Here is a 26,609-nt window from a genome sequence, read left to right on the forward strand (position 1 = left end):
AAATAAAATGTATTATTATTATTATTATTATTATTATTATTATTATTGGGTGAAAAGTGGTGAAAAATGGTGTAAATGGGCAAAAATTTGGATAAATGGGACAATCAAGTTTGACAAAGTCATCTATATAAGTCTGGGAAACAAACTGATTAATGTGATTCATTTCTGAGGTCAAAGTTTCCCTTTTTAAGGTTTTTTGGGGGAAAAATATTTCAAATTAAGAAATAAAAAAAGCCACAAATCATCACAAAAGAGCCAGATGAGGCTCCAGAGCCACAGGTTGAGTATCACCGCTCTAAACGTTCCTCTGAGCTCAGATCTGGTCTGAGGAAACAGGAGAAAGTCTCACGGTGCTAGATCAGGAGAACAGGGTGCTCATCACTGAAACGTCTGTACCGAGAGCTCAGTGAGAGCTGGAGCGTTGTCCTGATGAAGAGTGGAACCATCTATCCTCATCTGTGCTCTCTTTCTTCAGACTTTCTCTCAGTTTTTTAAGAACCTGTTCTGGTCCTCCCACTCTACCAGAATGATCCCCTCAATGTCAAAGAGAACCACCAACATGGTCTTGGATCTGGACTTTCTTTGTGGAGCTTTCTCCGTCCTTGGTGATGATGCTGCCTTCATGCATTGACTGCTGTGTTGTCTCAGTTTCATCCCTGCTTCTAAAAATGTGGGCTTCCTTCAGTTTGTTCCTGAACGTCTCCTCTGATGTGCTTTTTGTGTTTTTCCTTCTGATCAGGAGTCAGAAGTTTCAGGACAACTTTGCTATGCTGAATTAGCTGAACTGTCCCTTTACCAGAGGAGCCCATCTCTGCTCTGATTGGTCTCACTGATATTTGGTTTACCTTGTTGGCACAAGCCAGGCCTTTATTCCTGCTCCTTCAAAATAAAATGAACCAAATAAAAAGTAAGAAAGAGTGAGGGGTACTTAGATGACAGAGGCAGGAGGACAGGTGCTCCAGCTCTCTAAGCTCCTCCCTCTGCACCTGCATGCTTAAATGTTAATGCACAGAGTTTCTATCATATCTGTCAGACCTCCCCAGACCTCACACAGAGACGGTCCAGAACTTCTACTGAGCCACACCTTCATGTAAAGCTGATCCTCTCTCTTGTATTTGGAGCAGATTTCAGAGCCGGTCTGTGAGTTTGGACCGCTTCAAGACTGACACAGAGCTTCCTTTTCCATTGAATGCCACTTTTCAGTCTCTTTTCACTCATTTTTGTTCAATTTTTACCCTTTTTGACCATTTTTACCACCTGTAACTCATTTTTTTTCATCAATTTTACCCCTTTCTCTCCACATTTTTGACAATTTTCACTCTTTGTTTTTGCCACTTCATTGACTTTTTTGCCCATTTTAGTCTCTTTTTGCTCTTTTTTTTTTTGCCACATTTTTTTCGTTTTTTTTTTTTTTTTGACAAATTTTCCCACCTGTAACTCATTTTTTGTTTTCAGTTTTTGCTTTTTTCCACCAGTTTTTGCCTCTTTTATCCTGCTTTTTGCTATTTTAATTTTTTCCCCTCTTTTTGCCATTTTTTGCCCATTCTTTCATTTAAGCAGCCATTTGCTGTTGAATGCCACTTTTTCCCACTGTAGATACTCATTCTTAGCAACATTTTCCCTTTTTTGGTAAGTTTTTTTTCACCTGGAACTCATTTTTCGATCACTTTTTGCCAATTTTTCTCCCCATTTTTGCCACTTTTTTGCTGCTTTTTGACCATTTCACTTTAACTTATTTTTATTGCCACTTCTCACCTCTTAGATTGTGGCTCTTGCAAAGGTATTGTTTTAACAGTTTGGCTGTTTGGTTGAGCAGGGTTGAGTAACGCTGATAAAAAGCATGAGTTCAGTTAAAAACATAATGTTTTATTTTCCACCCCGAATGCCCCAAAATTCCTATTAATATTTCTGATGTTATCACGGAGACACTCTGAGGACTGAAGCAGACCCTGTCATCTCTCAGCTCCTTAAAAATAAACGTTTTAGAGTGACTAAAGTCCCGTCTTTCTGCCGCCTCTTTAATCTGAACTGGTGTTGCAATCAAACCCAACATGCAGCAATAATCCGTCGTCTCTGCCTCGGCACAGGAGATCCCTCATGTTTGTCTGCAGGAGCTGGAGCAGGTTTAAGGAGGATCTTTTAGCATCCTCAGATTGATTTGCAGATGGATGTAGAAGAGCCTGAATCATCTCCCTCTCCTTCTGCTGAACAAACTCAGGAGTAAACGTAAATATCAGTGTCTTTAAGTTCTGACAGACGGAGCTGAAGGATTCAGAGCTGATTTTAGACCACGCTGGTGCACTAGAGCTATCATTATGATGGAACTGAGGTCTGTCATAATTATCTGCTAATTGACTGCCTAACGAGGTAGCGCTCATTAGAATGCTCGTTAATACCCCATCATCACCATTGATAGCTGTAATCACACGGTGGTGCTTTCAAGGTCTTACAGGAGGGTGCGTGAAACTCAGTGTGGCTGCACAAACTCTCGACTGTAGTAGTGTGGGCTTCACTGATGACGGGCCACGGGTTAGAGGGACTGAATCAGACACTGCTGCAGAAATAACCCCTAAATTATCCCATCCAGCTCCAGAAGGACCCGTCTTTAAGATGGACAACATGAGTCCAGGATGTCTGCTAACACGGTAAAACAAGATTGATTTTAAAATCACAGACTCTGGATTTTTACGTTGAACCTGGGCAGACAGCAGCTCACAGGTTGTTGAGATTCCATGGCTGTCATCCGGTAGATCCATTTTAAAGGAAATGTTTGTTTGGGGTCAGATAAATCTCTGATAGCTACAGGAGGTCATCAATGGCTGCACAGGTGAAATGTACCTCATCTTTATTACAGTTGACAGTTTTTCTTACATATAAAGATCTCGCTGTCCTCCTGGCTCCAGCATGAGTTTGTGTCACCAGCTGGCTCCACTGATAGTTAGCAACCACAGCAGCTGCTGCGTCGCCACTACATCATCAGTTTTGTCGCACTAGTTGTCCTTTACTGATTTAGACAGACAGAACATTGGTCCAATCACCCTCTGAGATTTTTTTCTGCCCAGAAGTCCAGATCACCAACGAGGCTGTGATCAGATCCAGGCATGTCAGTGCGCCGCGGTAGAACCATTGAATCTGTGAACAGTGAGAGCGTGGAAGTCATGGAGCGGTTCATCTACCAGTGTTAAAAAACTATGATGAAAAATGAAAAATGAAAAATGTGGGTTTGAGAAGGAGCAGCTCGGTGTGTCACAGAGGGTCAGCTGGGATGATACCTGACGAGATGGGGCATGGTCCTGGAGCAGGCCTGGAGGATGGCCATCAGGAGGCCAGAGCGGTCCAGAACCAAGGCTCATGTGCTCCCACGCCTGACCTCTAACTCTAATAATGTCTGCCCTGCTGTGGCTGTATGAAACCGTCTCTCTGCAACAGTCTCTATGAATGTTCTTCATTAACTCCGCTCTCTCTCGGCAGCCTTGTGCTCTGGCAGCTTGTCTAGCAGCTGTGATTGTTCTGTATTGATTTCAGGGTCTTTTCAGCGTCCTTGTATTTAAGCAGACCGTCCGCCTTCATGTTCTCCTGAATCTCTAACAGGGTTCTGTTTGTGTTGCAGGTATGCCTCTCAGCCTGGACTGTAAGGCCTTTTTCGGCTACAGTGGGGAAAACAGAAGACCCATCATCTACTGGATGAAAGGAGAAAAGTTTGTTGAAGAACTAGCGGGACACATAAAAGAGAGTGAAGTCAGGTAAATAGACAGATTCTACTTTTACTCGAGCATGCAGAGGTGACACTGTGCAGAAAATGATGAATTTAGATGAAGCAGAATAAAACTAAACCTATGATGCTACCTGTACAATCTAAAGGGTAAGTCTCACCAGTGTAATGTTTCAGTAGCTCACACTGATGTGTGTGTGTGGGTGTGTGGGGGGGTGTGTGTGTGTGTGTGTGTGTGTGTGTTTGTTTGGGGGTCTCTCAGAGGGAAAATCTGGATTCTAACTCTCCTCCAGTGGGGCGATTTTGATAGCAATCACCAAAGTCTGGGCCGGTTTGTGTGCAGCTTTGTGGCTCTTCAGAAGCATCTGTTCTCACCATGGAGAGTACGCGCTCACGCCGGCTGTAGTATCTGAGCTCTCAGCCTGCAGCGACCCAAGAGAAGCACAGACCCAGAGTCACTCCACCTACCTCTGCTGGGCTCTGGTCCTGGATGGAGGAGTCTTTCCAATCAAACCAGCTCTCTCCTCTGATAAACTAACTCAGCAGCAGTGATGAGGGCGGTCCAGCGCTGCGTCTGCTCTCCAGAGTGACCACTGCTCTGTTTGCTTCCTCACCCAGAAACCTCCAGCAGGTGCTGGGGCGGATTAAAACCGTCAGGTTATACAAACCACAAGAAAATAAGCAGACAACTTTAAATTGGTGACAGGGTCTCAAAAGAAATAAATCAGTAAAATGATTTTCATAACACGCAGAGGTGGGATAGAACCATTAAAACAGATTTACTTTAAAATAAAACCTTTCAGTACACATAGGGTTAAAAGAGGGAACAGAATAAGCCGACCTCGGTTCCTCAGGTAAGGAGTTCCTGTTGAAGCTCTGAGCCTCTGAGAGAAGACAACAGGGACTTAGATCAGAAAGAAAATCCCCGTCCTGTATGAGAACGACGGCTCCGTCACGCCGTGTGTTTTAGATTTAAATCAGACCTCCATGATTCTGGTTCAGTCACAGACAGACTCCTGCAGAGTCAGTCTGTGATCAGAATCAGCCTGTTTACATACTGAATTATCCAGCAGCCCCCATGATCTCCTGAATTAATCTTTTTATCCCAGCTGTATGTGAGAGAGCGGCCCATCCTCTCAGCGGGGGATTAATAGAGAACAGCCAGACCAGACCAGACCACCATGGTAGCTTTAGGACTTTGAGTTCTGAGATTCTCCTGAAGACTTTCAGTCAGACAGCTCGGACAATTTAAAGAAAGAAAACTTAATCGGCACTGAGGCGGCCGATGTGCCCTGAACTCTAACATTGTGGTATTTTTGCTGTAATATTCGAACATAAGAAAGGATCAGGCTTTTACTCGAGTGTATAAATAAAGCCTCTAATGAGAGCCTCCGTCTGTCTGCCCATTTTTACTTCTGAGAGACTCTGCCTCTCTAAAATGCTCCTTTTATACCCAGTCATGTGACTGACCTGTTGATAATTAACCTCATTAGCTGCTGTTTTTCATTAGTACCTCTTACTTTTCCAGCCTTTTGTTGCCCTGTCCCTACTTTTTTGAGAGGTTTCGCTGCCATCAAATTCAAAATGAGCTCATATTTTAATGAAATGGTAAAATTTAAATTAACAATCATTGACTTCTGTTTTTATTTACATTTTACACAGCGACCCAACTTTTTTGGAACTGGGGTTGTACAAAATACTGGCTTCACCAGAAAAATGTAAAGGTTGTGGAGTGAGTCCAGACAGGAAATGACAGTTTAACAGATTTTTTAAAGAGTGGGAGAATTTGGCCAAAAATAATCAGGATGATGTAAAGAAATGTTAGTGAAGTTTGAGTCTGGAGGGTTGCAGTTTTATGCAAACAGGGTTTTATTGATTTAAATGATTTCTCCTGAAGGTTCAGTTTGTTCACAGTGAACAGCGTTACTCAATCCTGCTCAGAGAGACACAATCTCAGCGGGGAAAAGTTTAACTTTAATCATTTGAAGGTGGACAAAATAGCCTTAAAATGGCTGAAACTTGTTGAAAAGTGGCACATTGGGGAGAAAAGGTGGCAAAGAAGGAAGACCAAAAGGTGGGAGGTGCCAAAAATGGTCAAAAGCAAGAAAAACAAAGCAAAAAATTAGTGAAAAGTTACCAAAATGAGCAAGAAGTGGTATTTGATGGGAAAAGGCAGCTTAAATGGGTGAAAAGTGGCAGGAAATGGTTAATGTGGCAATAGTATAGAAAATGGATGAAACAGGCTTAAAAGGGCTAAAACTGGGTGAAAAGTGGCAAATGAGGAAGAAAAAACAGCGAGTTAGAGGTGCCAAAAATGGTCAGAAGCAGGAAATCAAAGCAAAAATTAGTGAAAAGTTACCAAAATGAGCAAAAAGTGGCAAAAAGTAAGGAAACATGAGCAAAAAGGGGCAGCAGTGGCTCTTTCTGGAATCGGAGCCGGGAATCGGAAGGTCGCCGGTTCGAGTCCGAATAAACCCAATGGAAACATAGAAAAAAATAAAGTTTGACAATCAAAGCCTGCTGGATACAGTGGGACATAAACTGACTTGTGACTTAACGTGCATCATTTCTGGAGTCAAAGTTTCCTTTTTAAGGTTTTCTGGGGGTAATATTTAAAATAACACATAAAAGAGCCACATGAGGCTCCAGAGCCACAGGTTGAGACTCACTGATCTAGAATGTTCTATCAGAGGTGTCGATGGTTTATGATCATCTTTATATAAAGAGTCGTGTGTTTGGTTAAAATTCTGTTCAGGACATCCCTATGAATCCTCGTGTTTATTTCCCATCTCTTCCTCTCAGAGCTGCTCTGATCCATCCTGCTGCTGGTCTCTGTAGCTCCCTGGTGGACTGACCTCTAACATGGTTTAGACCCAGTCTGGTCTCTGTGGCTCCCCGGTGGACTGACCTCTAACATGGTTTAGACCCAGTCTGGTCTCTGCGGCTCCCCGGTGGACTGACCTCTAACATGGTTTAGACCCAGTCTGGTCTCTGCGGCTCCCCGGTGGACTGACCTCTAACATGGTTTAGACCCAGTCTGGTCTCTGTGGCTCCCCGGTGGACTGACCTCTAACATGGTTTAGACCCAGTCTGGTCTCTGTGGCTCCCCGGTGGACTGACCTCTAACATGGTTTAGACCCAGTCTGGTCTCTGTAGCTCCCTGGTGGACTGACCTCTAACATGGTTTAGACCCAGTCTATCTGGATGGCTGTAGGTCAGCTCTACATCAGACCACATGCTGTTCAGAGGAATCAGAACTAAAGGCTGCAGAGCTCTGCTGTTTCTGACCTCTGTGCTGCTTCTGCAGGGAGACGATCGTTATTTATAAAATCCTCAATCTACTGCCTTATTCTGGTCTGGCTCAGGTCCCTTTGGGTGATCTGACTCTCTTTAGTCACCAGTTTTTAGTCTTCATAGTTATGATTTTTTTTTTAGTAAGAGGTCCATCTAAAGACTTTACTGTCAACATCCACAGGTCATTTACAGCCACATGGAAGACAGGAAGTGAAGACAGGAAGTGAAGACAGGAAGTGAAGAAAGCCAGTTAGTCATCAGCAAGAATAGAGGAAAGTTAGTTCGGTAAAGCTGTAGGTCACAGGGGTCAAACTCGAGGCCCGCAGGCCAAACCAGGTGATTTTTCAATCTTTATTAATTAGAACATTTCTTACCTGAAATGTCCCCAGTCGTGTACGATCTATATTTATTTATAGCACAGTAAGATGTTAATCCGATGCAGGAAAGGAGTTAAATGTGTCGTTGGCGCTGAACTCTTCATCGTAGAAACGTCGCTGCAGCTGCAGCATCACCTCCGCTCACACTCTCCGTGAGAGAGGCTGATACACACTATAAGCTTTCTCAGGAAGGACTGAAGAAGCATTTCCTTATTCTAATAAGATTTTATCAGTGCTGATGAACTCAGCACCTGAGCTCAGGCCCACTCTGCTCTCCTCCTAGTGGAGCCCAGTCTCTGGTCTTTAAGAATGTGAGAGGTTTTTAACCTTCTCAGAGAGGGCCAAAGAGAGCTGCTCTCAGGATGACAACTCTCAGCCATCATGCACCAGCCCAACAGATTCAACCCTGGATTATCAATAATCTATACGTACTGATAATCCCTGCACTTCACTAAAACTGATTTTCATGTGAGTAAAGCAGCTTACCTGGCTGGTGATATCACTAATGACCTAGTTGGACCGTTACCTGTCCAGGTTGGTCATGGTTACACTGACTTTGTTTGGTCCTCGACTACTCTGATTTCCTGGGAGGTTCCTGCTGTGACGGCTTTTCTCTCACAGGCTGACATAGAGCTCAAAGACACTGCATGTTTTTGAAGTAATCTCCTCCACTGGAGCCCTGAATGTTTTCTTAGATGGTGGGATGTAGGCTCGCTCTATTGACTGTCCTCAAACAGAGAAAGTCCACACCTGTCTAATAAAATAATTTATGATTCTACTTTAAAAAAGGGTCAAATATGAGACTCGTCCTCATGTTACAGCTCTGAATGAAGCTTAGCATGGTAAAAATAACCAGAGTGGAATATGAGCTCACACTGGGGCTGAATCAGTCCACCAATGATCAGGAGCCTCATGGACAGACCTGAGTTTAAATTACCAGTCAATAAAATAATATCACAAAAGAGTTTAATAGTCCAAAACATTAATGAGATGAAGTGGACCCCTGCTGGGTCTACAGAAACCTCATCATATCTTCATACCAAGCCAATGAAACCACGGCAGATCTATAAATATCAGATCAATAATAGTAGATTATAGCGAGGTAGACTGCCACCACTTCCTGGTGAGACTTCCAAGAACTTCCCAAGAAAAAGTACCATCATTCCCAAACTGTGGGAAATATATCCATGCAGAGGAAATGAGACGGTCTGTCTGGTGTGTCAGCTGAGAGGAAATCCTGCTTTTATTCTGAAAGGAAATAGAAACTATTGGTAGAACAGAAGTAACGTCATCAGCTCAACCAAACCAGAAGTTAATGGAAATAAACTGTTAAACTGTAACTGTCTGATATCAGGATGCAGATTTTTATCCACTGAGCTGTCAGTATTTTTATTTCAATAATGAAATAAGACTTTTAAAGGTGCAGTGATGTCAGAATTTCCCATCACTGTGAGAGCAGGAAGATGCTAGAACAGCTGTATCCAGCTGCTGCTTCACTCTCAGCTTTACTTCTATTCACTCAGCAATAAAACAACATTTTATTTATGCAATTATAAAAATAAACATTAATGTCTTCATTTCAGACTTTTATTCCTTTGTGGTTAACATGGACAGCACTATTTTATTAAATAATAGTCATTTTACCACAAATCATTGCTATTTAATGTTACATCTTATTTAATTTCACCAACATCTCTGTTCTGCAGTTTCATGATTTTATTGTTGTTCCATTTTAGCCTGTTCAGTCCTTAAATTGCTTTTTGTTAAATTAATCTGTGAATCCACTGCAGCATGTTTTAACTCTATTACAGAGACATGATTAAATCTTTATTTATTTATTTATTTATCGATTTATTTATTCATGCATTTATTCATTTATGCATTTATCTATTTATTCATTTACTTATTTATAATTTTATGTATCCATTGATTTATTCATGCATTTGTTTAATTATTTATTAATTCAAACATTCATTTATTTACTTATTTATGGATTTATTTATTAATGCATTTAATTATTTGTTCATTCATTTATACAGTCATGTATATATGTATTTATTTATTCATCTATGTACTTTTGCATTTATTTCTGCATTTATTTATTTATGCAGTTGTTTATTTATTCATGTATTCATTAATTCATACAGTCATTCATTTATGTATTTACTTATTTATGCATTTTGTATTTGTTTATGTATTTTTGCATTTTTGTATTAATTTATTTTTTATTATATTTATTTATTTATTTATGCTTTATTTATTTATTTATTTATTTATTTATTTATGCATTTATTTATTCATTCATTCATACATTCATTTATTTACTTATTTATGCATTATTTTTTATGCATTGTATTATTTGTTCATTCATTTATACAGTCACTTATATATTTATTTAATGATTTTTTTATTTTTTTATTTTTGCATTTATTTTTTTGCATTTATTTACTTATTTATTCATATATTTATTTATTTTTTTATTTATGCATTTTTGCATTTATTTCTGTATATATTTATTTATACTTTTTTTACAAATGTGTTTGTTTATATATTAATTCATTTATTCATTTGTTTATTTATGCATTTGTGTATTATTTATTTATTTATTTTAGCATATATTTATTTATTTATTATTATGGGGACAGTGTACACTGATAAACATGGACATGTAACTGTACATTCACCCTTTTCCTGTTTATCTAAAGTGCTGGTATTGTTGCACATCGCCCTGTTGAACAGAGTTTGCATGTGCAGACGTGTTTATGCGTGTTTTATGACACAGGGCTAGCATACATGGGTGTTTCTGTGTAGGTAATATTACCAGCAGATGCACAGCTGTATGTATGCGTAGAGATAATAAACTAGACTAAACTCAGAGGCTGAGTCCTCTCACCTCTGATGCTCCTGGATCTTCCTAGCTGACTCTGAATTTGCATCATCAGCACAGTCGGCCTTATCTCACTGATGCGGCCGTATCTGACCTTAAATCAAGCTTCAGGGTGCATGTCGTGACCCAAACATCATTTCCAGCTCCCCCTCCTCCCCCTCCTCCTTGCAGGCTTTTTGTGGAGTTTGACCTCACCATAAGGAGAAAGGCTTACTTCCAGCTGTTGCCAGTGTTTCTTTCACATGCAGCCTGCTCCCTCTTCATCTGCTGATGCTTCATATGGATCTACGGCTCAGCTTTCCTCTTCCTGCTCCATTATCTCCTTTTAATAAAGATTTACATGTATCATGAGGCCTTTAAAGCTCTAACGTCTCTCCTTCTGTCAGACCTCGTTGTTTCTGAGTGGCTAACACAGATCTATGTTCTCTATTCTACCTCCAGAAAAAAGGGTGATCTCCTGACTCTAACTCTTGTCTCCTCTTCGTGTTTGTCCAGGATTCTGAGGGAGCATCTAGGGGAGAAGGAGGTGCAGCTGTCCTTAACGTTCGATGCTGTGGAGGAGTCGGACCTGGCCAACTACACCTGTTATGTGGAGAACCACATAGGGAAACGCAGCGGCAGTGCTATCCTGCAGAAAAAAGGTAGATCTCGTGTTTTTATCTGAGTTTGATTAAAGCAGGGATATTTAATCAGGTTTAGAGAAATCTTCTTTTCTGTGTAGAATCTGTTTCACTGGAAAAGCTGATATTTAATATTCCATGTAGTCTTTATTTTCTCCTTTAGATTAGAATAAAACAGCCAACAGCTCAGACAGAGGGAGACATTAGCAGCCAGTGGAAATCTTTTTAGAAGATTTTAAAGCTGAGACAGAACCAGGGCTGCACGGTGGTGCAGGGGTTAGCTCTGCTGCCTCACAGTGAGAAGGTTCCTGGTTAGAATCCCGGTCAGAGTCTTTCTGCAGAGTTTGCATGTTCTCCCCACGCATGCATGGGTTCTCTCTGGGTCCTACAGCTTCCTCCCACCACCAAACACATGCTCAGTCGGTTAACTGTGGACTCTAAATTGCCCGTGGGTGTGAGTGCGTTTGGTTGTCTGTCCATTGCAGCCCTGTAAATGACTGAGTCCAGGGTGCAGCCCAAACACAGCTGGGATAGGCTCCAACCTTCAACAGGATGACTGGTGTATGGGAAGGGGTTCTCAACCTTGGGGTCTGGACCCCATTCGGGGTCGTGAGACACAGAGAGGGGGTCACCAGATGCCTTAAAGAAACTACAAATATTTTTTAAATTACACTGTCGCCACTTTAAACCAATTTGCCAAATTTTAACCAGTTTTTATTACTTTTTCCCACCACTGTTTGCCAATTTTAATAAATTTTTGCCACTTAAAACCCATTTTTCTGATTTCAAACCCTTTCCAACACCTTTTTTTCTGCCTGTTTTTGCCACTTCTAAACCAAGTCTTGCCACTTTACACCTATTATTGACTCTATTAGCCACTTTTTTACCACATTTTATGCCCATTTCAACCACATTTCACTATTTGATTTGCTCATTTTTACCAGTTTAACCAATTTCTGCCCATTTTTCTGTCTTGGTTAACCCTTTTTACCACTTTATATTAATTTTTCATCGCATTTCACCAAATTTTACACCCATTTTGGCCAATTTAAAGTCAACTCAGCTACTTTTTATTTCCCCTTACCACTATCTATGCCCATTTTTGCCACTTTAACTAATTTTTGCTACTTTTTTCTTTTTTTTTTCTTTTTTTTTCTTTTTTTTTTTTTTGCCAATTTTATCATATTTTCACCACTTCTAACCAATGTCTGCTACTTTTAAAATCCAGTTTCACCACCTTTTCCACCATTTTTTGCCATTATTAGACCATTTTATTTCTGTTTTTAACAAAAAAGTTTTGAACCCATTTTTAAGAAGGCTATCTACCACACAAATAAATAAAAAATATACTTGCTTCTCCGGTAAGAGTGGTTATTTTTCAGGTTGAAGCCCCCTCCTTTATCCCCCTTATGGGCTACCTTGTCTCCACATGACTGTTTTTGAATGTTCCTGGCTGTTCAGCCACCTTCAGGTACAGTGGGGGTCCCCGGTCTCTGGCACCTTTATTTTGGGGGTCCTGGGCTGAAAAGGTTGAGAGCCGCTGGTGTAGAGGACACAGCTTATAGAGAAAACGAGGTAGGATGGCGTTCACAGTCCCTGTAGGGACTTGGACTCTGTCCTGACCCTCTTCTGAAGTTCTTCACTGTGACGTGACGTCACCTGCAAACAACCAATGGTGGTTCATCCTGATCCAGGAGACTCAGAGAAACTAAACTAACAGATTATGTGACTGATCAGACTTTCTACCGTCTTCCTAACAACCGTCTGTTCATCTAGAGTTAGGATGGATGTTTTTTAACACCCGTGACTTCCACAGCCGTCTGCATGAGGAGAGTTATCTCTGATTCCAGTCTCCTCGTCTAACAGTGCTTTCATAAACAGCGGGGTAAAACGGGGTAAACTTCTGCTGAACTCCAAACTGTCTCTGCATAAAAACAGCGTTCACCCTCACAGTCTGGAGCACAGATCCTCATAGGTCCTCTGGCTCAGTGGTTCTCAACCTTAGGGTCAGGACCCCCTTAGGGGTCATGAAACACTGAAAGGGGGTCACCACAGAAACTACGGACATTTTTTAAATTATATTGTTGCCACTTTTATCCAAATGTTGACCATCTCTCAACACTTTTAAACACCAATTTTGCCCATTTTAGAACATTTTTGCCCATTTGTCCATTTTAAACCCTCTCATCACTTTTTTCTGCATTTTTTTCCACTTCTAAACCAACTCATGCCACTCTCTGCCTGTTGTTGCCTCTGTTGACCCATTATTGCTACTATTCAACCACTTTTTACACCCCGTTTTGCCCTTTTTACCACAGTTATACCATTTTTGCCAGATCAATTTTCATCCCAATCCACATCAATTTCCACCCATTTTTTGCACTTAAAGCCATTTAAGCCACTTTTTAATCCCCTTTTACCACTTTTTGTGGCTGTTTTTGCCACTTTGACACATTTTTGGTTATTTTTTCCCACTTTTATTTAACTTTTGCTAATCTTAACCCATTAAATCCTGAAAACACAAATTATAGCCAGAAAATTCTAATTTTTTAGAACTGAAATATTTATTTCACTTTTTTTTCTGAAATCCAAAAAATCTAAACTTTCATAAAATTTAACAAATATATTTTTTGTATGTGAAATGATCCATTAGGTGTTTTTGGTAACTGATAATCCACCTGAGGGCATTTTTATCATTTATCAGACTGTATTCAGATTTCTTTTTTAGTAATTTATTGTTCCTGTTGATTAGATAGAGGTATCATAAAAGTATGATACAACAGGCTTTAAGGGGTTAATCCAGATATATTCTTTAGAAATCTACGTTCACCACCTTTTCCACCATTTTTTGCCTTTATTAACCAGTTTTAGCCATTTGAACCCATTTTAATAATGTTTTTAAAAGTTATTTTCATGTGAAGAAGGCTATTCACTACACAAATGAATAAAAACCGATATTTGTTTCTTTGATAAGAGTGGTTATTATTCAGGTCAAATATAAAATCTGGTTTTTACAGCTTGACTTCACAGTGGACCATGGTTTTGCTGACCTCCATGGTCCCCCAGTTTGGCTGGGTCCCAGAAACCTCTCCCTTTATCCCTCTTTACGGACGGCCTTGTCTCCACATGACTGTTCTTGAATGTTCCTGGCTGTTCAGCCTCCTTCAGGTACAGCGAGGGTCCCCGGTCTCTGGTACCTTTATTTTGGGGGTCGCCTGCTCTAGCTCAGTGGGGTGCCAGGATGGACCCAGAGGGTCCAGAATGAGCAGACCTGTGAAGGATGGGAGGACTGCTGGCATCTCAGTAGCATCCTGATAAATGTTTTATGTGTAGACTCTGCAGCACCTGCAGAAACCAGTCATTTATAAGAACAAACCATTATCCAAACCAGTGAAACCAGTGAAACCAGTGGAACCAGCGAGTCAGAGCAGCATCCTTAAAGCTTTTTTCTCTCTTGTAAATGTTAGAGCAGCAGATGTGGAGTAGAAGCCCTGATCATATAAAAACACTGACACACGTCGTCACCCTGAACTCTACACTGAAACAGTTTACTGCTGCAGACAAACCAAGGACAAGGCTGCCACCTGCTGGCCACAGAGGGAGCATACAACTGAAACTCCAGAACAGAAACAGATCAGATGATAAACTGAGACATTTCAACATTTCAGGATAAATACTGGATCATTCTGATTCTGATGGCAGCCACACATCTCAAAAAAGTAGAGACAGGGCCATGTTTAACACTGTGTAGTATCTCCTCTTCTTTAACAACAGTCTGTAAACGTCTGGGAAGTGAGGAGACCTGTGAGGAGGACTGTTGTCCCATTCTTGTCTGATGTAGGATTCTAGCTGCTCAACAGTCCTGGGTCTTCTCCTTTTCTGATGCTCCAAACAGACAGACAGACGGACCAGTTCAGGAGGCTGTTTCACGATTTTAAACAAACAAAATGTTCAATTTGGCCACCAGGGGGCTCTCGGTCAAATCAATATCGCTGTATGACCTTTAGGACTCATTAAAAACAGCTTCTAATAGTGCATTTTCTCAACAGAAAATCGTTGTTTTAGTGAATTTCACATAATGAGGGAGAAAAAACATAACTACCGCCCTACTGGGTTGGTTTGATTTGTTATTAAAGACATACCTATTTTAACCAATTTTGGTCCAGAATGGTAAAGAACCAGAGACTCTAGCTCCTGTCTGGTAAAGTCTGTGTATAACTGCAGCAGTCAGGAGTTTAAAGCAGTGGTTCTCAGCTGGTCTAGAGGACCAGGACCCACCGCCACCTCCTTATCAACCAGTTGAGCCCCAGATTTCTGAAATCATTCAATCATTCCTCGGTGTTTTTAATGGAAGAAAACATGACTGAACAAAGAGAAAGAGCAAAACAAGCATGTTTGAAGAATCATTACAGAGGGACATGCACGCATACATTTTATTTTACTCACTTTACCTCAGAGAGCATGGGAGTTTGGTCATTTCTCAAGGAATCTCCTCATTATCTCAGGGAAACCAGTTTTATGATGAGGTTTAGAATATGGATCAGAAACCTTGAGAAAAGACTGAATGTGCTCATTTCACTTGAAAAACTTGATAAAAATGTTTGGACTGCATGTTCACACTCTGTTAAAGGCGTTTTCCTGGCACCCTTTCACAGCCCTCTGGAAAGAGCTTTGGGACCCACTTTTGGGTCCCGACCCACCAGTTGAGAACCACTGGTTTGAAGCATAAATGAGAGAGAAAGGATGTCTGTGTGAATATTTATCCTAAAGCTGCATGAAGGCTCAGCCCAGGGGTGTAACACGGGGGGGGTAAAGGGTACTGATTACCTGGCCCACAGTGGGGAGGGACGTCTGCAGTCAAAAGTGTGTTTTGGTTTATTTTTTCTTAGTAATTAGTGAAATTATGAAATCAAAAGTGACTAAAGCAGTGATCCTCAGTGCCCATTTAAGCTGCCTTGTGTGGTTAAATTCCACTTTTTGCCCATTTTTCTCACCTTTTTTCTGGCTTTTCCCAAGTTTAGTCACTATTAACTCATTTTTTGTCACTTTTTTGTTTCTTTAGGACCATTTTTGCCTCCCATAACTCATTTTTGGTCACTTCCTACCCTTTTTTTGCCACTTTCTGCCCTTTTTGCAGTTTTTCTCCCAGTGTTTGTCGCTTGTAGCCCATTTTTGACACTTTTATTCTGCTTTTTGCAATTTTTTGCCCCTTTGTGCCCCTTTTTTGCCACTTCTTCTCTATTTAGGCTGCCTTTTGCATTTTTATTCCACTTTTTGCCCATTTTTCCCACTTTTTTCAGATTTTTGCCCAGTTTAGTCACTTTTCACTCATTTTTGCCACATTTTTGCCTCTTTGGGACCTTTTTTGCCTCCCTTAACTCATTTTTTGGTCACTTCCCACCCTTTTTGCCACTTTCTGCCTTTTTTTTTTGCTGGTGTTTGCCACTTTTAGCCCATTTCTGCCTCTTCTTTTTGTCACTTCTCGCCCATTTTTGACACTTTTATCCTGCTTTTTGCACATTTTTCGCCACTACTTGCCTATTAAAGCTGCCTGTTGCAATTAAATGCCATTTTTGGCCCATTTTTTCCTCACCTTTTTTTTCTGATTTTTGCTCAGTTTCATCACTTTTCATTCACTTTTTGCCACATTTTTGCCTCTTTGGGACCATTTTTGCCACCCTTAACTCTTAATTTAGTCACTTCCCACCCATTTTTGCCACTTTCTGCCCTCTTTTATAATTGTTCTCCCATTTTTGCCACATTTTCTCTCAGTGTTTCCTCTTTTTAGCCCATTTTTTGCTACCTTTAACCTGTAATCTTAATTGCCACTTTTCACTGCTTAAATTGTGACTCTTGCAAAGGCATTTTTTAACAGTTTGGCTCTTTGTTTGAGCAGGATTGAGCAACACTGGACTAAATGAATCGGTCAACAGACTGAAATCCACATAAGATAGAGTGAGATAAAACACTGCTCCTCCCTTAAACATGTCTAAATGGTAAAGTACAGCACTGTGAAATATTGCAGGTTCAAACATACATTAAAATGCAGGGATATTTGTAAAACAGATGAATCGTCTCTGTTTCACCAAAGAAGAATAAGAAGAAGAAGAAACGCTCCACATTTGGATTAGACCCATGTGATCCAGGGAGAGGAAGAACGGGGCGATGAAGGCCCAGATAAACAGAAATTGTGGGAGAGCCACCGGGGCAGGCACATGGAGAACAAGAGAGAAATAATAGAAACACAGAGGTAGAGATGGGGAAGGAGGAGAAAACTGGAGGAGACAGAGAGGAGGAAAAAGGAGAGAGGAGGAGACATCAGAAGAGGAGGCCTCTCTCTATCTCTCTCTCTCTCTGCTGAATGCCTTGGGTGTCAAATCTATCTCAGTGTATTTAACTAGCACCCTGGGGATTCTCACAGACCGGCTCAGGCTCACACACGGCAGTCATACCTCCAGAGGAGACGGGAGGAAGCAGGGAGGTCGGCGTTACTTAATTATCTCAGTACAAACAGGAAACTGAGCGAACGACAGTGTAATGCTACTGGCTGCTAAAGAAACAGACAGCAGAGACGTTTTAACAGTCTCTCCTTTTACTCCTACATCACGGCTAAATGCTGCTGTTACTGAGACAGTGATGCAGGCTTTCACTGAAACCCTCCATCAGACCTTTCTATGTCAGTGGAACTGTTGATGGTTCATCGACCCTGGAGGTGGGCAGTAAATCATCACTGATTTAAACACCTGTCGTGTTTTAGTGCACACTGATGCTGCTGTTAGCATAGACATCAGCATGTTCACCTCTGACACCAAAGAGCAGCCCAACATCGCCCCCTGGTGCCGTTATTTATCACATGCAGCACAGTGAACAGGTGAAACGGGATCTTTCCTCTGCAGGCGAATTACCGGTAATAACAGCAACATGCAGCGAGTGTTCTCTCTTTGCAAAGCGCCTCTATCAACCTGTCTAGCCTTTAACACGATCACGCTAGAACGGATCAACTCAAGCTTGTTTCAGGCGCACACTAAAGGATGGATCTTTATTTTGTTTGCATGAGTCAGAAATTTTACACAGTCTGCAGGAGCGCTTCTTATACCTCATATGTGGAGAATCTAGAGAAGAGAGGGCTCGCCTGTTTTACCGTGTGCAGTTCTTGGGCTAAATAGACAGGCAGATGATGAACAGAGACATATTTACCCATATTTAATCTGTTTATAAAGTTGTTCTCTAAACTTCTACTGTTGCATGGTTTGGCTGATGAATCAAGTCACTGGTAGAGATGTTTACTGAGGTAAAGAGAGACAGGATGGTGCATGGTGATGGTGCATGTTGGAGCAGACATGAGCAGTAACTGCACGCAGAAACTGTGATATCCTGTGTGATTTTGTCAGCTTAGTTTAACCACATCATCTGCAGTCTAACACCGGGACTGACTGAAGCCTGTAAGCTAACTAAATCCCAGTGAGCTAGCAGAGACGTTCAGTGGTAGACAAAGATGTGTCCGTACCGACACGAGCTTTTAGACTGGAGCGTCGTGTTAACGCAGCTATCAGCCGTTTCACCCTGAAATGAAACATAAAGGGATATTTTTACACGGTCCTGCTGAGACACATGTGCACACACGTGCACACGGACACAGCTGTATGTTCACCTTCTGCATGGATGGAGTTGGTGATGACAGGTCAGACAGAAACAGAATCTCAGCAGAGGCTCTGAGGATCTGAGGAAAGTGGAACTTCTTCAGAAGTAAAGTTCTGCTTCCTCATGGTAAAATAATAATGATAACTTTACTCTAGCCCGTTTTAAACCCAGGGTTTACAAACTGCTTTAACACAGCAGAATCAAACCCAATAACACCAGGGTCAGTAAACCAGTCTCTGGTAGTTCTGGTTCCACTGTGGGACGGTGGAAAGGAAATCACGATCTCCATAAAACTACATGAAGGTCTCTAAGATCTCCTGGTAGACAGCTGACGGCGTGGACTCTGGACTTGATAAAGACCAGAACCAACAGCAGCAGATGACATGGACCCCAAACCGTCACTGACCAATGGACTTCAAGACCTGAAGGATTCTGGGCCTCTCTGATCCTCCTCCAGACTCTAGGACAGGGCTCATCAAGTACATTTGCACAAGGGCCAGATTTAGTCCCGACAGAGTCTCTGGGGACCAGACTTCCAAATAAAGACAAATTAAATCACTATTTTTTTCTGATTAACAAATTATTTTATGAGTTTTTGTTGTTTCTTTCAAATCACAGGACATTTTTAAGCATTACCAGTGAGATCCAACCTGATAGATAACGCCGTAGACCAGAAGGAGACAGGCATGCCCACAGAGCTGGTTGCTATTTTTATCACTCTTTAACCCACTTTCCTGCCTTTTCACTGCTTTGCCTTTGGCTATTTTTGCACCTTTTTTGCCTGTTTTAACACATTTTTGATACTTTTTGAATGTTTTTGCCCCTTTAAACCATTTTTTTCCCATTCTGTAACTCCTTTAAGCCACTTCTATTGCTTGTCTTGTCCCTCCTTTTTCCATTTTTTCCATTTTTTGCCCCTTTTTTCCTCTTATACTAATGGTTTGCCACATTTTAACCTCTTTTCACCAGTTTTCCTGCAAGTTTGTGTCCCTTTGTGCCACTCCACAACCCATTTGGACGCTTATCACCCATTTTCGCCACTCTTCAACCCCTTTTTACCACTTTCTTTGGCCATTTTTGCCAGTTTTTAAAAACATTTTTGATACTTTTTGCCCTTTTTTGCCTCCTTAGCCCAATTTTTTGCCATTCGCTAACTCCTTTAAACACTTGTCTTGTTTTATCCTGTCTTTATCCATTTTTTCCACTCTCTAACCCCTTTTCACTCATTTTCCAGCCATTTTTTGCCAGTTTTAACACTTTTTTTAATTATTTACTGATAATGGCTGACAAGTGAATTTTCCGTAAAAACAGATCAAATGTTAGTCATTTTTAAAACTATTTGAATATTTATTGCTTTTGGGATGGATTTAACAGCTGCAGACATTTAAAAACAAAAGATACTCTTAAAACCACAACATTTTCTTTTCCTGCTTTTCTGAATTTAATGATCTTCTGGGGGCCGGTCAGGAAGCTTTGGGGGGCCTGATTTGGCCCCCGGGCCTCCAGTTGATGATCATTGCTGTAGGATCTAGATTCACAAATGAAAACAGGACTTTGGACCACTGAGACCACAACAGTCCAGTTCTTTTCCTCCTTAGCCCAGGTGAGACTCTGATGGGGTCTGTGGTTCAGGATGGCTCCACAGTAAGAACACCTCACTTGTAGTCCACTTCCTGGTTCTTGTTCTGGTCCTGGTCTTTAGCAGACACGGTTTAATGAATCCATCTGAAAGAGTAGAATGGTCCATATTCTCTGGCTGCTCGCTCTCTCTCTCTCTCTCTCTCTCTCTCTCTCTCTCTCTCTCTCTCTCTCTCTCTCTCTCTCTCTCTCTCTCCCCCTCTCTCTCTCTCTCCTATCAGCTGACTGTGGTTTCTCTGGCCTGAGGCCTTCTAGCTATCAGGGTCAGACTCTTGCATCTGAGCAGGAAACCCAAACATAGGCCGAGTTAGCCGGAGTTTTCTGAGCTTGACTTGCTGCACGATTATCGAAGCTTGATTACATGCAGGGCGTGTGTGATTGAATCAGGGTGTGCTCTCACCCTGAGATGACCCGGGTTATGAACTGGTGCGTCTGTGTTCCACATTTATACTCATACACACCGCCGCCGTGCACTTATTAGAGCTGACAGCAGAAGCAGCTGTCCTCGGCCGCCATGATAACGCTCTGGTAGAAAGATAAACGCCGGTATGGAGGCGATGCAGAGAAAACAGCAGACAGAGGGATGGAAACTCATCTCTGCTGTACCATGTTCATTTTAAACTCCATTTACACTTCACTTTAAACGTCATGTATAAAAAGCAAAGTGCAAATGCAGCAGAGGAGCGCTGATCAATATGGCGGCTACCTCAGGAGGAGGGTGGAGAGGGACTCGGCCAGATGTTGTAAAGGTGTAAATGCATCACTCTCTCTAAGGTGTGGACTCTCCACTCCTCCCTGGTGTAGCAGCGTAAGTGGTCTACAGAAAGACTGGGGTTGGGTATTAAAGATTTTTTTATTTGGGGGGGTTCTTTATTCAGACAGGACTGCTGAAGAGAGACAGGAAGTGTGGAGAGAGAGAGAGAGGAGCTGTGTCTCTGTGTTTGGGTGTCTGCTCTACTAGCTGACATAGACAGGCCTGGGCAGTGTCCATTCTTTAATACCTAAAACAACCCTGCAGTACACACTTCCACCACCAGGTGTTCTAAAACCACATCAGCATGCACAGATGAGCACACGGACCAGAGCTCTGCATGAGTTTCATTCAATCCTTTTACAAAATGCTTTTAGTATTAAAACATACAACAGTGAGGACGTATTAAAGGGGCGCTGGAAGTGATTCATAGTCGCAGCAGTAATGTTACGTTAGATGAAGTGTGTCTCTAGTATTCTGAGAGTAATAATAATAATAAGTTTATTTATACAGCACCTTTCAAGAACAGCAAGGTCACAAAGTGCTTTACAAAAAGGTAATGATCCAGAACTACTATCAGACAGGATATCAATGCTCTGCCTGCTTTTAAACAGATAAACATGATTATTTCTGAGTGGGAACAGTTAGTCTGTTAAATCTCCGGATGGATCTGAGGAGCGTTTTTATTGAACCGTCCCCAGTTAAACCAGAACAACCAGCAGAGCTGTCTCTGTGGGGTTTCAGTGTTTCACTGGAGAGTTTTGGTGACTGAACCCAAAACCAGCAGCCTCACATACGAGACATGGTACAGGTATTAAGATGAGTAGTTTCTCTGTCTTTGAAAACTTTAGGAAATATCTGAGACGCTGTAAGAGCATACTACAGGGATGGTCACTTTTTAAATCGATCAATAATAATAACAATAATCAATAAAGATATTTCAGTGCAGTATTTCTACGTACTGTACCTTTAATGTAGACAGCAGATTCAAAATGCAGTTTCTACATCTCTAATTCATTTATTAAGGGAAAAATATCAAAAAGGGGGCAAATACTTTTTCAGTGGTACTGTATTTTTTGTATTTATATTTATTTATTTATTTAATAATGATGGATGAAAGAAGTCATTTCTACTTAAACATCCCACTAAAACAAAAATATTTTTAACATAAACAATACATTATAATGATGATGATAATAATAATAATAATGATAATAATAATAGGAAATAATAATGATAATATTGATACTAATAATTAAAATACAAATCAAAAATATGAAGTATTATAATGAGAATAATTATATTAATTACAAATGTAAAAAATAATATAATAACAATAATAATAATTATTATAATTATTATTATTATGTGATGATGATGATGATGATGATTATAATAATATTGATTATGATAATAACAACAACAACAATAACAATAATAATAATAAGAATAATAAAACAACAACAATAATAATAATAATAATAAAACAACAACAACAATAATAATATTAATAATAATAATCATAATAACAATAATAATAATAATAATAGCAATAGCAGGATTCTTTTGGCCACATGTAAGAGTAGATGTATTCTGAAATATTGACATGTTCCATAAATCTTCCAAACACTCATCCTGGCGATGATAGCTCTATCATTGTCACACAGCACAGACACACACTCAGCACGCACACACCAGCAGAGGTCACTCAGAGGTCACTGTGAGCTCATTGAGTCTGCAGAATTTAACTGTTTAAGCCGTTTTGCAGGACGGTTTAATCTCAGACTTGTTCGAAAAGTTTGTTTGAGCAAAAGACAAAATAGAGGGAGTCCAATATTTTCAATTTAAATTATTCAGATAAAGTTTACTGATCATGATGGACCTCATTCACCAAAACCTTCCTCAGATTTTTATTCAGTTTGTTCTCAAAGTTTCTCAGAGAATCCACCATCATGTTCTCACATGTCTCCTAATTAGCATTAGCTTTTATGTCCATATAAGGGCGTAAGACTGCAGGGCAGTGTGCAAACACAGAGGAGGGGAGGAGAAGGTAAAAACAATCAGAATTCTCTGAAACCCTGTAATAGTGGATGGAGCTGCTCTAAACTGAATTTATGCTTTAAACACATTAAAGGATTAGATGGTGAATTATTTCAGCTACGAGAGATTAACCAGAAACAAAAACGATCGATGCACTGATCGTGGATGTGAGTCAATCATGATAAATGTGAATAACAGTCCTCATAAACGCTGATCTTATATTCCTGTCTCCTCCCTTTGCTTCATCTCCTCTCACAGACATGTACCGTCTGGAGCTGGCTGGAGGTCTGGGGGTCATTCTGCTGCTTCTGGGGGTCCTGACTGCTCTCTACAAGTGCTATAACCTGGAGATCATGCTCTGCTACCGGAGACACTTTGGGAGTGATGAGACTGAGGATGGTGAGCTAATCTCTTCTGTTTCTCTAAATCAGGGCTCATCAACTCCATCAGCACAAGAGCCAGCTTTCTCCTGACAGACGGGGCGCAGACATTGAAATAAACTAAAATCAAATTCATATTTTGGTCTCATTAACATTTTCTTGTAAAAAATATTGTTCCTTTCCTTCCAAAATTGATGAAACTTGAAGCCCTTAACAGTGAGATCAGTGCGTATCGCCTGTACCGCAGCCAGCCACAAGAGGGCGATTGAGATATTTTAGCTGCATGTTTGTGGAGTGAAATGCCGTCAAGAAAAACACATGCAGGAAACAGAGCTTCTGTCTAGACTGTTAGCACTCTCAAAGAGCTAAATTTGAAATATTGATAGAAAAAAACAGCAGCTTTATTCACGATAAGAATGAAAAGTACGCATTTACCCAGCTGAATTATAGAAATATACGTGTGTGATTCTCGTTTGATCATTTGCAGGGTCGAAGGGTTTATTCAAACTTCAAAAATAAAAAGTTAAACAAAAACATGCAATAAGTTTTCCTTTTAATATTTTCTCAACCTAATAATTCTCTGGGAGCTGGATAGGAAGCCGTGGGGGGCCCGATGTGGCCCCTGATGACCACAGCTCAGGGTTATAACAAAACCAGCACGGTAAAGTTCACTGATCTGATCAGTAGAGAGCTCTTAAAGGGTTAAATTTGACTCAGCGAGTTTCACTAGTTTCTCTGTGAACGCTGAAGGAGACTTGGCTCATACGGCAGAGTCGCCGTTACTCTGTCTTAAACTGGCTCTGAAATACACCTCAAATAAACGTTAGCTAGAATGCACTTTAAATAGCTTAGCATCAACAGCAGTGTGAGTGACATCACAGAGGTCACATGTCTGCAAACAACACCTGACACCTCACCTGGCTGATGTTGTCCAATCATCTCTCTCCGCAGATAATAAGGAGTATGACGCCTACCTGTCCTACACCAAGGTGGACCTGGACTCTCTGGGCAGGTCAGTGGTTCTCTGACTCAGTCAGCAGGAAAGGAACGTTTAATCCAGGGGTGTCAAACTCAAGGCCCGGGGACCAAATCCGGCCCCTGGTACAGTTACAACCGGCCCGCAACGTCATACCATATTATTATAACTGGCCCTAAAATATGAGGTCTGCAGATTTCCTCCAGTATAAAAATGTAAACTTGAATATGTGAAACATCCTTAAATCATAAAAATGTGAAAAAATAAAAAGTAAAAAATAACTGGATCAAAAGAAATGTGGGAAAACAAATTAATTTGTGCTTTATTTCCTATTGTCAATTTTGCATTGCACAATTATGACTTTTATTTCATATTTTCATCAATTTTTAATTTATAATTTTCACTTTTTATCTCATATTTTCAACTTTTCAATTCATAATTTTTCTTTTTTTATATATATATATTTTGACCTTTTCAATTTATTATTTTGACTTTCAGTCTCATATCTTAAAGTGTATATATATTTTTCACTTTTTATCTAATATTTTGACCTTTTCAATTTTTTGTTTTGACCTTTATCTCATATTTTGACCTTTTAGGTGCAAAATGTTTAATTTTAAGACATATTTTTTTCCTTAAAAACATGATTGTGACTTTCTTTTTTATATATTCGCCTATTAAAAGCATTATCTTAATATCTAATCTCTTGTTTTGAGCTTTTGAACGAATAAGTTTGACTTTTTATTTCAGATTTTGAGCCTTTTAACTTCTCATTTTGTCTTTTAAAATCTCAGAATCATTTATCATCTTTGCGAACCTTTTTCCCGTAATTTATTACTGTCGAAAAATGAGGTTGACAGTTAAATGTGGACCCTGTTAGGCCCCGACTGAGTTTGACGCCCCTGGTTTAATCCATCAGACATTAGCAGACAGATTTAGAGGAGGAGGAGCTTCTGTCATCAACACTTCTACATCTCTCACCTGTCCACACATGCACACACTGATGCTGGGAGCTGCTGCTACTATGACGGGCTTAATTCAGACTTTATTTCATCACTGAGGTCGCGCCTTCATTTTCACTGACAGTGAGAGTAGAATTAAAACAGACACAAAGGACGAAGGAGGAAAAGTCAAACAAGATCGAGGAATCAATCACGAGTATGAAGAATAAGCAGATAGCAGTCATGAGTGCAGTAATAATCCAGCCATGCTAACAGGTGTTACAGTCTGATGTGAGGAGTTTCAGCTGTGAGCATGGGCGTAACGGGGGGGGGGGGGGTTCTGATATTACCCAGGCCCACAGTAGAGAGCCTGCAGTGAAAAGAATGTTTTGACCTCCGCCAAGGAGGTCATGTGATCGGATGGGTTTGTTCGTTTGTTAATTAGTTAGTTTGTTAGCAACATAACTCAGAAAGTTGTAGACAGATTTTGATGAAATTTTCGGGAAATGGCATGAGGAAGAACTGATTAGATTTTGGGACTGATCCAGATCACCATCTGAATCCAGGAATTTTTTAAAGGATTCGGTACTATTGGGACAGAGGGCTAATGGTGGAGGTCTGCGCTGTTACCACTTTACACCAGGAGATGGCAGACATGAGTAACTTCAATCCCAGCAGCATTTTTGGGTGTTTCTATTCAAAGTTCTGGAGTTTATAGAGTTTGAAAGACGCACGCCCGGTCCAGGAGATGAGTCGGAGCGTGACAGAGAGAAAAACAGAGAATTGTAGCGAGAATACTCACAATGCTGGGAGGAATAGAGGAATATTCACCCTCTGCCATGACTTCCAGTCATCCAGTGAGACCATGGGTGAGACTGTCAGTGCATCTGTTGGCACTGGCAGGCAATGCTTCCCCCATGACAGACCACCATAGTGAAGCCAATGCTTTGCCTCACCATGTTTCACCCCACCGGGGAGGGAGTAATTGGTGAATGTCGTGGTGGGGGGCACATGGGGGCGGATCCAGGAATTTTTTCAAGGATTCTTCAGTATTGGAAGTTAGGGCTAATGGCAGAGGTCTGCGCTTATTATTCTCTGATCACTCCTTCCTCCTCACAGTTAAATGCACAGATTTATTTTATTATTTTAATCAGACTTGGTCCTGATTGTTCTTCCTCAGGACGAGCAGTGAAGAGGAGACGTTCGCTCTGGAGATTCTGCCAGATGTTCTAGAGAAACACTACGGATACAAGCTGTTCATCCCAGACCGAGACCTGATCCCCAGCAGCAGTGAGTACTGATGGTTTAGACCTGATCCCAGTAGCAGTGAGTACTGATGGTTTAGACCTGAT

The 26,609-nt window shown here is 40.7% G+C and overlaps 1 protein-coding gene across 2 annotated transcripts in view; it reads left to right on the forward strand.

Annotated features, from left to right (window-relative positions):
* Window positions 1-26,609, forward strand: part of il1rapl2 (interleukin 1 receptor accessory protein-like 2) — a 515,311-nt gene that overhangs the window by 479,013 nt on the left and 9,689 nt on the right. For both annotated transcript variants that reach the window (XM_041796951.1, XM_041796950.1), the window contains 5 exons: window positions 3,611-3,743; window positions 10,766-10,911; window positions 23,219-23,359; window positions 24,292-24,352; window positions 26,438-26,547. In XM_041796951.1, coding sequence (XP_041652885.1) covers window positions 3,611-3,743; window positions 10,766-10,911; window positions 23,219-23,359; window positions 24,292-24,352; window positions 26,438-26,547 — 591 coding nt within the window. The remainder of the gene's footprint in view (window positions 1-3,610; window positions 3,744-10,765; window positions 10,912-23,218; window positions 23,360-24,291; window positions 24,353-26,437; window positions 26,548-26,609) is intronic.

The sequence above is a fragment of the Cheilinus undulatus genome, linkage group 10 (assembly GCF_018320785.1).
Source record: "Cheilinus undulatus linkage group 10, ASM1832078v1, whole genome shotgun sequence".
Classification (NCBI taxonomy): Eukaryota; Metazoa; Chordata; class Actinopteri; order Labriformes; family Labridae; genus Cheilinus; species Cheilinus undulatus.